Source organism: Carassius auratus, unplaced genomic scaffold (assembly GCF_003368295.1).
Source record: "Carassius auratus strain Wakin unplaced genomic scaffold, ASM336829v1 scaf_tig00006042, whole genome shotgun sequence".
Lineage (NCBI taxonomy): Eukaryota > Metazoa > Chordata > Actinopteri > Cypriniformes > Cyprinidae > Carassius > Carassius auratus.
In genome coordinates, this window is record NW_020523729.1 from 20,893 (window position 1) to 33,571 (window position 12,679).

Genomic DNA, 12,679 nt, shown 5'->3' on the forward strand with positions numbered 1-12,679 from the left:
ACATGTCTACAATGTAAACAGAATCTGTTCTCCTACTGAAAATACTTAAGAACAGATGGTTTGAAAAAGTAGAGCATGTAATATACAATTGTAGCATGTACAGTATAGACAAAAAATAAATAAAATAAAAATCTACTCTAAACCAAAGCAGTTTATTAAAAAAAAGTGTGTGTGTGTGTGTGTGTGCGTGCGTGTGTGTTTGTGTGTATATCTATATATATATATATATATATACTGTATATCAGATTGTTTAACCTTGATTAATATATCTAATTGCAGTGGGTAAAAATACATTTTAGAATATTCTTCTTTGCCCGAGGCATTAAAAAAAAAGTCTTCTACATGGAAGTGGTCTGCCAATATATTCATACTTATTATGGGGCTGTTAGGCAAGTAGCAAGAAGCCTACTGAGGTTCAAAATGCTAGTATTCAATATGATGGAATAGTGAACACTGGAAAGTAAATAATAGGGCCATGGAGTGTTCTTACACAATTTCAGCTAGTGTAAGTCCCACTTTCTGTTTCATAGGACCATTCAGTCAAGCTTTTTGCTGCCAGGATCTCCACACAATGGTGAACTGCACCATGTAATGATTGAGTCATTTTGTGAATTCTGTCTTTAAGATTATATTTTCTAAATCAAGTATAATTTTTGCTGTAGTTGTGTAGACAAGGGGAACATAATAATTTATCTTAACGAAAACATAAAACAAAAAATGATTTTGGTAAGGTGTAAGGGGGGTAAATGTCAGGTTAAGGCAAGTTGTCTCATATTCTTTTATGTCATATTTTTAATTACAATTCCTGAATAAAAAGTAATTGATTTTTTTATACAGTATATTAATTTACTGAAAAGGCTATTTAATGGCACTGTGACAACTTACTCTATATAATCTGACAAATAGCTTTGTTATCTATGTGTTTCTACCTTATGGATGACCATGATTCACATTTATCTTACATTCACCATACATGTTTGTTACTTGTGTTGACCAGAGCTGAAAGGTGACCAGGCATGGCTGATTTAAGGCTGATTTAAACATTGAAATATTTATTACTATTGCATCTTTACGTACAACAACTAATGGATTTTTTTTTTACTGTAGGGATGGAATGTGTACTGTATAGACATATATTCGGACATCTGTGTCACACTTGTATAAATATATGAAACATTTAATTCAGCAAAATGTCAAACAAAATGGCATCTGCAAAAATGGCATCTTATTGCTAAAAGGTGTAAATCGAGAGAGAATTAATCAATTGCAAAGACTTTTCTTGTTAATTTGTTTTAAATCATCACTCTGGGAATTACACCCTTGATTAAACAAAACCACGACTGCTTAGTTACAAGTGACTGCATGCAGCCAACAGTAACATTGAGCACACTAGTTGCCAAGACAATTGTCTCCAGTGCTATACTTCAGTTACTCTTTTGTAGTCTATTTTCAGTACAAGATGAGCAAATCTCTTTGGAGATGACATGTAAGAATCTCAGGATTGTGTTTCTCCCTGGCGCAGGGTATTCTGTCCTCGCACAATGCTTTCTTTCATGCTCATTATTAGATAAAGGTCTATCATTTTGAAAACGACATTCAATTCGGTCTGATCAGCTGTGGTTCTATTTTCTAGTCTGCATTCACATGGATAATGAAAAAGGTTCTGCTGCTGTCATTTGTCACTCTGTCAGTATAAACCCACAGTCTATAACTCATTCAAATGGGTCAAGGTTTCTCCTGTGAGTGTACATGGTTAATGGGTGGAGCTATACAGTACATTTCTACAGCGTAGACATCATCTTTTCATTTTACTGCACCTAAAGGCGGACAAAGCTGCTGTAATCACAGCAGGCGAAAGAGGCAAGAGGTTAATTTTCTATGCAGTGCATATATGTCCTACTTTATGTAGAATAATGAAATTATTGAAGTTTAAAGACAGAAATCATGACGTTTTTCTTTTAATCCAATTACAACAACATGCAGTGATTTTTCAAATGTTTTGAGTCATGGCATAATTCAAGGAGTGACGGCATTTTGACTCTAAAATATTACATCCTGATAATTACAGAAATCAGTATAATATCTAAATTTCAGTATAATGGATAGCTCTCTGATTTCACCCTGTTAGGTTCATTCCTGTAAGTAAATTTGGTCACACTTTATTTTAGGGTCCAATTATCTCTATTAACTAACCATTAACTATGACTTTTGACTCAATTAACTCCTTATTTGCTGCTTATTAATAGTTTATAAGGTAGTTGTTAAGTTTAGAGTATTGGGTAGAATTATGGATGTCATGCATTATATGTACTTTATAAGCACTAATAAACAGCCAATATGTTAATAATAGACATGCTAATAAGCAACTAGTTATTAGTTTGAATTGGACCCTATACTAAAGTGTTACCGTATTTTTTTTTATACAGTTTAAAAACAAATACAATTATTATGTTTTATTAACTAACACTGACAAGAATAAATAAATGTAAAAATACATTGCACATTGTTAGTTTATGTTATCTGCTGCATTACTAATAATAACAAATTAGACTTATTGAAAAATGTTACCGAATTTTTTACATACCTGCTTCCTTTTTCTCTTTCTTTCTATTTCCTGCAGCAGAATTTGGCAGTGATTACACTGACATTGTCAAAAATGTCATAAAGCAGAAGTTGGATTTGGTTGCCCTAAATAAGAAGTTGGATTGGAATTTCCCAGTTTAATCTGTTCTCTAAAGTAAGAGAGTTTGACTTTCAACACTATTTTTAGGAACTGCAACATCATTTCTCCATCAGTTGGACAAACGGTAACGGTAAGTGTTTTTTTTTTTTTTTTGCTAGTGTTTATTTAAAGGGTTAGTTCACCCAAAAATTAAAATTAAGCCATAAATTACTCAGACGTCATTCTTGGTGATTATAAATTTCTTCATTTAGACAAATCCAGACAATTTTTAGACAAGTTTAATAAAAAGCACATCCATCAAAAAAATGTCTCGCACAAATCCTGGGTGTGAGCAAAACTTTTGCATTTTTGTGAGAAAAATATCCATATTCAAAATGTTATATTCACTTTAATCTAGCTTGAGCTCACAGTTGTAAACGATGCAGTTCCAGGGGAATGATTTATGAGGTCAGCTCAGAAGTGTCACATGCGGAAATACAGTGGAGAGATCAAAACAAAACAACGGTCACTAATTAGAAGTACAAAATGAGGATTTGTAAAGAAGAATGTTGGAGGATTTTGATATAAGCCAAGTGGAGACTGGTTTTCCTTTGATAAAGTAAGGAAACTTCACTTCCTTTCAAATACTGCTGACCTCATACTGTATGTCATGCTCCCAGAACTGCTTCCATTTTACAACAGTGAGCACGTTAGATTAAAGTGATTATTAAGTTTTTAATATGGATATTTTTCTTACAAAAACACATCAATTTGCTACAGAAGGGCTTTGTTCATCCCCCAGAGCCGTGTGAGAGGAAGGAAGACTACAAGGTAAGTAATTTATGGCCTAATTTTCATTTTTTTGGGTGAACTAACCCTTTAAGATTTAATTTTACTGTGAGTTCCTTAAAAAAATATTTGGAGAAGTTGTAAATATTAAATCTGTAATGCATGCTAAAGGTTTTACAAATATTCATAAGGACATTTACAAAACACTTTAGGTTTGAGAGTAATTCCAGTAAGATAAATGAGCCTGAACAGACAGCATGATATAACAAGAGCAGTCAATTAATGAAGGCCATCACAGCTTTCTTCTATCCCCTCCAAATTTATTTAACTTTATTTATTTTGGAAAAAAAAATAAATAAAAAAAATAAAAAAATAGTTATGTTTCATAATGTCCAAACTGATCTTTTCCATTTCAAATTAAGGTGATTCTCCTTAACATCTCCTTTTGTTTTTGATGAAAGGAAATTTTTTTTTTAGTTAATAATGACAGAATTTTATTTTGGAGTCCTTTAACTTAAACCTTTTGTTGTGTTAACATCCAGTTATACGGTAACTTCTGTATTGGTAGATGGAATTCTTCAAAGATCAACACTATGTAAAAACTAATAATTAATCTAAAAACAGAAAACCTCTATTGTAACTTGTCCTTGCTTTTTCTTTACATTTTTTATATAGCGCTTTTCTAGGCACTCAAAGTGCTTTACATTGTCAGGGGTATCTCCTCATCCACCACCAGTGTGCAGCATCCACCTGGTGCACCAGAACGCCCACCACACACCAGCTTTACTGGTGGAGAGGAGACAGAGTGAACTTGTTTTCAATTAAAAGTTTGAGTCTTATGTTAATGATACTTAATATATTTCATATTTTAGTCTTTGGTGAGCTACAGTAAACCTTTTTTACTAGACTCTTTAATGTTTTCCAAAGTGTAGATTTTTGGCATTGCATGGAAATCCAAAAGGGTCAAATGCATATATATATATATATATATATATATATTTTTTTTTTTCAGACGATAAAGTGAAGGAAAAAGTGACCAAATTTCACACATTTTCTAATAATAATTATAAAAAAAGGAATTGCTCAAATTGATCTCAACAGAACAGTACGTTTAAGCAATGTACAATAGCAACAATAAAGGTGAATCTTAAAGCTTGATGGTTAGTTTTAGTAGGGCTACCCTTTAATATTTTGATAATTCACTAATAAACAATTGCAAACAATTGCTTTCTTTGTTCTCAGTTTAAGAGATGAAGTCGGTGACACTGACTCGTCATCTCCGCAGTAGTAATGCACTGGTTTTAGGTTTCATACGTATTACATAATTTGAGAATATCTGTCTTCCATTTGAATTTGGTTCATTTGAAAGTACATTACACTCTTTCTCTAGATCAACATTAGATTGTGCAGCCATATTTTTTTTCTGCGACTAATAACATTTTGGTCAACCAAGCCTCTTCTGGTTGACTAACGAATAGTCGACTATTTTGGGGCAGCCCTAGTTTTTAGATTGCCCTGTACTAATGATTCTATTACGAAGATTGACATCACAGCATGTTAACAATTAAGTTAAATCACAATTCAGTTAAATGTTCAGTGTTGCCAAGTATTCAACATATTTATATGTTTTTTCTAGACTTTTAAAGAACAATTATGATAACACCCCCATTTTTTGTGAAACGGCAACCAAACAAAATAGGTCACCACTGTAAGAAGTCCCAGCAAAGCATACTTATAAAATCACTATGTCAAAGTCAACAACTTGGGAACAAGCCCTTTCCTCTGCCAGCGTTTTCATTTACGTCTTGCAAGCGGCCTTGTAACAAATGTGGAGGCAGAATTCTCTGCAAATGCATTTTGTCATGCTGTTTTCTTTAGGCCTAATCCCATTGGTTCACCGAGTGCTCATGCATCAACTACAATTTCACCTTTTATGTATTGCATGCAAGCAACCCCTGCAGATGGGACCTCCGGAGGTAGAGCGCTTACAGTTTGGGCATGAATCACCGGGGCCATTGTGTCACAGTATTAAGATCACCTGCAATGGGTTTATTTAACAGGTCTGGCCACAGATAAATGTTAAACCTCTGCTAGATTGCTTTAATCCATGTAAATTCAATCATTCAGCATACAAAGACCCACCAGTGACCTTCCACTACAACAGCAGAAAGCAATCACCATATTGATTTGCTAATTAAAGAGAAAATTCAGTTACCTGTGTACTAAATCATCAATGTATGTTAATAGCATGAGTGCATCTGTCGGGCCGAGGAGAGAAATCCACAGGATTATGATATTGCATTTTTTTTCCAGACATCAGTGGCTTTTTTTAAAGTCTCTGAAAGCTTTGCTATTGATTGAGTGAAGGACACGATTATGACAGAAGGATGCTGTGCACTATGCTTGTTTCTTCCTCCCTGGGAACACCGAAGATTGCTTTGCTATTTTGCTCAAACTACATTTGGCCAGGCCTGACACTTAAACCAAGCTGTGTACACCGATGAAACTGCGCTTTGACATATTGTAAGTCTTTTCAGCATAGAAATCAATAGTTTTATTGAAAGTTCACTATTCTTAGGGTTATTTTCTGTTGCCTATTGATCTGAAGGTGAATGAGCTCATAACAAACCAATAACTGCTTTTAAGTCGGATGTTGGCAGTGCCAGTTCTTACAATTATACACTTGTTTTTTTGGCAAAATTGCTTAGGAGTCTGTGGTGTGCACATGGCATTCCTCTACATTAACTTTAAATTTATGCATTGCACACTTATGCATTTGGTTTTTAACTTGTTAAAGGGTCAGTTCACCGAAAAATGAAAATTATGTCATTAATGAAATAATTTTCACTTATGGGTGAACTATCCCTTTAACTTGTTTATTAGATATATTCAGTGCAATAATCATAACACATTTTTGCATTGGAACAGTATTTATTATGAAAAGCACTTTGATTCTAAAATGAAGATAAATGTGATTTTAAAGGAAAATGCTTTTCTGGTTCATGCTTAAACCATTTATAGTGGGTATTTTTTTTATATATATAATTTCCACCGACTCTTTAAAGTAAAAATATAAAAGACAATTATATAACTTTAAATTAGATCGCCTTATTTGGGGGTCCAAAGTTTGAAAGTACCTGTAAATATTATAATCTGTTGGTGTGTTCTTTAGAGATTGAATCCATGACATTATGAACCCAATATCTTTACCAGGTGATGCCATTCTTTCTTTCCAAAGGGCCTGTGGATTCAAAGATCCCCTTATGAAATCATCATATGAAATGTACAATAAATGTACAATGTATTCATCCACTCCCAAGGCTGAGCCAAACATCTCCTTCTGTGTATAGAGGCTGCTGGAGGAGCTCCCTCAGGTTGGACTCACCAACACCCCTAAGAAATGCCACTTCAAACTGCTTGAAGAGTTTTACCTGGACTTCTAGATCAACTGGGGACTGATAAAACCTTCAAAAGCAGATAGAAGCTGAGCAGTTTTATACATCCTGGCCTGCGAGTATGAAATATGTATGCTGTTTCCAAGGGTAGGCAGGTTACCATCAATGCCTCATGCCTAGTTTTTCTAGTATATCATCTCTCCTCTCAAGCATGACCAGTAATGGATGGCAAGAAAAAAATACTATGAACGTCTAATGTAGGGTTTAACATGCTACAAGCTTTAATCTACCCTTCACTCTCCATGTTCACGCCAAGCTGCCATCCATGAAGATGATGCAATTCACTATCTGACACCAGCACTGTACATGACTTTGATTTATTATTATTTTTTGACACATGAATAGATTCATCCAATGCACAATGCATGTCTCTTATTTTCTCTCTCAGCTCTCAAATACCAGTGCAGACTAAAACTTATTCGCATGTTAATTGCGGGTGGAGAGAACCGTTCATATTTACTGGTAAAACATGGTAAAAAAAAAAAAAAAAAAAAACATTGGGTGATTTGGGTGTTGGCTAAGCCTTGCAGTTACCATATCCTCCTGACACATTTCCTCTTCTGCGTTAGTTGATGTTAGTCATGTGCTAAGCTCATTTACACTAAAATATGCTTCTTCTGCCCCTCCCCCCTTTTTTATGTTTTCCCTGCATATGAGGTCACGTTCCTGTAAGAAATTATGTGACTTGAGTTGTCAGTTTGCAGTCAGAACACATTAGGTAAGTACAGTACATTTCTCATTTATTCATATTCATCCTTTGGATTTAGGTTATTAGCCTAAAGAGCATTTTTAAGGGTGAATTCACTGAAGAGTTTTGCCACTTTTGAAAATGTTTTTTTTTATGAACCAAGTGCAGTGAAGTTTAAATAGGCACTAAATGTGCTGAAATAGTCAGTCAATAAATGAAATTAAGCCACTGATATAAAGTATATATAATGTATATCAAAACCTGTCACCAAAGTTGTCTTAAAATGCGTTCTTGTCTTAGGACAGCTTTGATCAACTTTTTTGATCCACTTCAAATTTTTACTAGTGTGTGTGTAACATAATAGACGGATGTAAAAATGTATACCTTGAATGGCTTTGTAGTGGCTTTAGGTAAAAGCATTTGAAGTTTGTGGTCATATTCGTGCTGTTACCTGATTTGAATGATTTCACATGTGAATTTGGAACTAAATTGCTGCAATTCATTCTTAGTGAATTCCCCCTACAACGGACTTTTGAATTACTTGTCCTGTAAATGTTAATGTCCCAAGTATAATTGTGCATATATTTAGTCAGTGCTTCATATAAAAATTAATGGCAGTAGTTTTGCTTTGTGAATAGAATTTAAAACCATATAAACAACACAATACCACTCTGTCATAGACAAAAGATGAGGAACCACTTCAATGTGAGCACCCTGGACATCTTGAGTGCACCAGCGATTGTGGGAAATGCTTGTGGAATCGACTTTAGTCAAGACGGCATCTTCCTTCCCATCTTGTATGGAATCTTCTTCATCATCGGCACTCCTTTAAACCTGTTGGCACTCTTTGGGCTCTACAAACTCATCCAGTCAGAGAATGTCCTACCTGTGTACGTCATAAACCTTCTGATCGCAGATCTAATTCAACTTCTGACTTTGCCTTTGTGGATGGACTACTATGCAAACGGACACTACTGGCGCTTCGGACCCCGGAGCTGTCAGTTCATGGGTATGTTTTTTTACATTAGCATTTACGCGGGCATCTTCTTCATGTGTATCATTGCTCTAGAACGTCACCTGGCCATCGCCAGACCTCTCAGGTTCAAGCATATCCGTAATTTGAAGTTTTCTCGCTGGATAGCACTTGGCATTTGGATTCTAATTGCGGTGCCTCCTGCCATTGCGTTCGACAAGCTCTTTCCCAAGCAGGCAAATTACACTCTTTGTATCGAGAAGTATCCCTCAGAGGGCAGTTTTATCACCTACAGGCTGATTACTCTGCTTGTGTCCTTCATCATACCCCTTAGCTTCATTGTTGGTCTCCACAGAGAGACCGTCCGATCGCTGATGGCAATCAACTCACTTTTATCCGAGGAGAAGAGGAGTATCAGGGGTCTGCTCACCCTTCTGGTGGCCGTATTTGTCACGGTGCTGGGGCCCTATCATTTCATCGGCTGTGTGAAGTACCTAGGACTGCTGATACACAGCAGTCCGTGCGTTTGGGAGAAGGCAGTGTTTGTGCCCTATCAGTTAGGACGAGGCTTTCTGAGCCTTAACAGCTTGCTGGATCCTGTGTTTTACATCTTTCTCCGCAGAGACTTTCGTGCTGCTGCTGGGAAGTACTTGCCCTGCCTGAGGAGAGTGAGAAACAGATCGTATCGGACAGAGAAAGCGACAAGCTCCACTCTAGACTGTGACTGAAGATTTCCCCTTGGTTATGTATTTGAAATATACTTTGGACAAAGAGCTAAGAAACTGTGCCAAACTAATACAAAAGGCGTAATTAGATCTATGGTGATGCCATCATCTCAAGACAGGTGTTTTAGCATCATTGATCATTTTTAATTAGAAGAAATTTGGCATTGCTATAATTTTAGTTAGCCTTGCTGACTTTTTTGTCTGTCTGTTGATCATTTCCATGTCTGCACTGCTGGAATGATTTTTATTTTATATTATCTTAGTTTATTTGTCTGTCATGCCATGGCTAACCTGCTGAAACAAAACTAACATATTAATTCTATTTCATTGTGGTTTTGGCAGTAGACTTGGTGGTATAGTGTAAAATCTTTACATAAAAAAAAAAAAACAGACAAAATTTGTCATCACCCATTAAAATGTTTTTCACTTCATAACTATTAATGTTATTTCAACTCTCAGTACTTTTTTCTCTCAAACAAGAGTACTTCACTTACTTCCTCCTTTTTTACACATTTACACTGTGTTGATTCTATTCCGGGTGTGAAACTGAGACCACAACTACACAAATACAGACAGCATCAACATCTTTCTATAACCAACCTAACCTACAATTATATTTCTTTCCTATCCATAAATGGCAATAACTTAACATCTGAATACATCGGGCTGATGTTTTCTGTATAAATATGACCTGTCTTTCTGAATACAATTATCTTATCTTATTTTATCTTAGATTTTATCTCAGTTTAGTTTATTTATCTGTCAATCATTTCCATGTCTACACTGCTGGAACTGAATTAAGGGGTTCTACACTATTTTATTATGGTCTTAATAATACACATTATTTAGTGTCCGATTTATATTTTAAACAAAACAATTTCACATCACCAGACACAATCTTTTTCCTGCTTATATCTTCACTGTTGAAACAATGATTAATACTTTTTTTAGTCACCCAAATGGCATGATGCTTGCAAGCAACTTGTATCATGACATACAGACAGCTTTCTCTTAGTGTTAAAGACCTCCTTGATGCAGATTCAGAAATTACCATGGCCACATGAGCAAGTGATTCACGTTCACAGGAAGCTGAGGTTTGACCATGTGAAATAAATTCCCATTTGATTTCGTGACCAGTATCCGAAAGCTCCATTCCCATGGGAAATGCCAACATGTCGCTTTCAAGCAATGTCTTTTTGGGAAAAATCAAGTTGGCAGAATTTAGATCTCCAACTGCAGTATGTCTCACTGTGAGATTTTTGTGCCAGAATTAATAATTGCACCCACTGCCATCAACTGCAAAGACAAGACACAGACATATCTTGCCAAGGGTCGCAGCTTGCATGAGACCATTGGAAACACTCTGCAATTATAACATTTTATATTGATTTCCATCATTTGCCAACTCTATCTACATACTCATCTCTCAGATTAATTCAGATGTGTATTGTTAGGGCATAAAAATCTTTATTTTCTTTTAGTGCAATGAACTGAGGATAAAGTCTACTATATGAAGGACTGGTTTTGGCCATAAATTCCCACAAATGCATTAACTCCAGAGGATGCCATTGACCACATTTAAAAATGTCACAGTTCAGAACTTTATAGAGTGAACTTTAGAAACTTTGTTATATTTGTGATCGTTGCGCACCATTACTTTTCATCAAAGAGTTGAAAAGTTTGTTTATGTCTGTTTTATATTTTATATTCTGAGTCATAAGTTTGAACTGGTGGAATGTTTATTAACTGTTCAATTTTATAAAGGTTTTAGCAGTGTAATCTGTATAGTGGATTTATTTTTATTTATTTATTTTTTTTCCCACATTATCTTATAAGATATTTTTGTTTGCAGAGACAATCATTTTGCACTTCCTACAGGAACCACACTTTGCTTTACAGAAGCAACATTATTCCGGTCATAAATGCTTTTAATTAAATTCCTCAGCATTACAGGAACTGTTCAGCATCATAATTAAAGTGTTATATCATTGGTTGCTTCTCTCACGGTCTCCTCAAAAAATCTGAACACCTTTGAAAAGCAATGCATTTCAAAGCAAACAATGTGTGTTTTCATGCCAGCCATGCTGTTAATGTGCTGTCTTTTGTCTATATCTTCAAAAGTTGTCAAAGTTTCCCTTCTATTGAAGCTTGCATTTGATCATATTTTATAGAAGTGTGTAGGCCGACCAACTATAACATGCAACCTACGTGCTATTCTCTGTGGGTAAGAGAAAAAAATCTTGTAACTTTCTTTGAGCTTAATATGATCAGAGTATTAAAAGAATAAATGCATTCATGTCTGAAAAAAAAAAACATGAGAGTTTTAATGTGAATTCATACTTCTTTCTGACTCTTTATAGTTGCTTCTGTGCTTTGACACAGTAAAGGCTGTGACGGAAACTTTACTGCAGTACAATGTAGAAGAAATAAATGGCATCTACAAAAACACTAGAGGTTTATAGTACAAATATGAAGATCAGAATTCTTTGAACAAGACTGTTATATGCATGCTGCTGTCCCAGTAGCAGCTCATACCCATTGGACTTTTAATGCTTCAGAGAAAAATATCACAGACTTTCTGTAGCACACACAAAATAGATACATAAATCCTTATTATCTTGACAGAAAATACAGGAACACGACAAAACCTCACTCATTACCATGCATAATGCAAACATCCGTTTATAACATGAAAATAAAAAGAGCCTGGAAGAACCTACATGCTTATGTTAAGACCAAATTAAACCTCACAAACTTTCAGTCACACACATTAACAACCTAGGGAACAATGAAAAAACATGCCTTTGCTACATTTTGCAAAACTCTGTACATTTAACCAAAAGCCAGACAGGGTACACGGAATGTTGAATTTTACATGAATGGAAACAAGGCTGTGGGCCTTGATAAAATAAAATAATATTACATCCAAAATGTCAAAACATACAGTCTACTCCACTTTCCTAAATGAGGTCATGGTGTGACATATGGTTCTTCTATTGGTCACACAGTTTCATGTGATACAAATTCGCAGGCTAGAGTTCACCAAACTTTGAAATGCAGCAAAATGCTAAACTTCTTTGCATAAGCTTGCATTCCTGCATTGCATGCGTATGAATGCAAGTTAAAATTAAAAAATTAAAGTTTAATGCAAGTTAAAAGTTTTGTGAAGTGTAACTGGCCCTTTACAGTCTTTTACAATGGAACACACTGTACAAATTCCTAGATCACATAAGTTTCACAACTGACCATTTTCAAAACAGTTTTATAGAGTTTTTTCTACTAAAAGTTTGTTTATGAAAGAGGATTCATCAATTGTTTCATGCAAATTGTTACTGGGCAGATTAGTAAAGATTAATAAAGACTTATATTCAGTTCCTTGTATAACAG

General features: G+C 35.0%; 1 protein-coding gene across 1 annotated transcript; it reads left to right on the plus strand.

Moving 5' to 3' along the window:
- The first annotated feature begins 6,731 nt into the window (after positions 1-6,731).
- On the plus strand, positions 6,732-11,605 carry LOC113071134 (G-protein coupled receptor 4). The gene is made up of 2 exons (XM_026244498.1): positions 6,732-7,624; positions 8,275-11,605. The coding sequence occupies exon 2, from the start codon at positions 8,282-8,284 to the stop codon at positions 9,293-9,295; it is 1,014 nt and encodes a 337-aa protein (XP_026100283.1). The 5' UTR covers positions 6,732-7,624; positions 8,275-8,281; the 3' UTR covers positions 9,296-11,605.
- Positions 11,606-12,679: the final 1,074 nt, after the last annotated feature.

Bases quoted from the DNA above. Each gene is read 5' to 3' on its own strand.
- LOC113071134 (XM_026244498.1), top strand. From the start codon at position 8,282: ATGAGGAACCACTTCAATGTGAGCACCCTGGACATCTTGAGTGCACCA.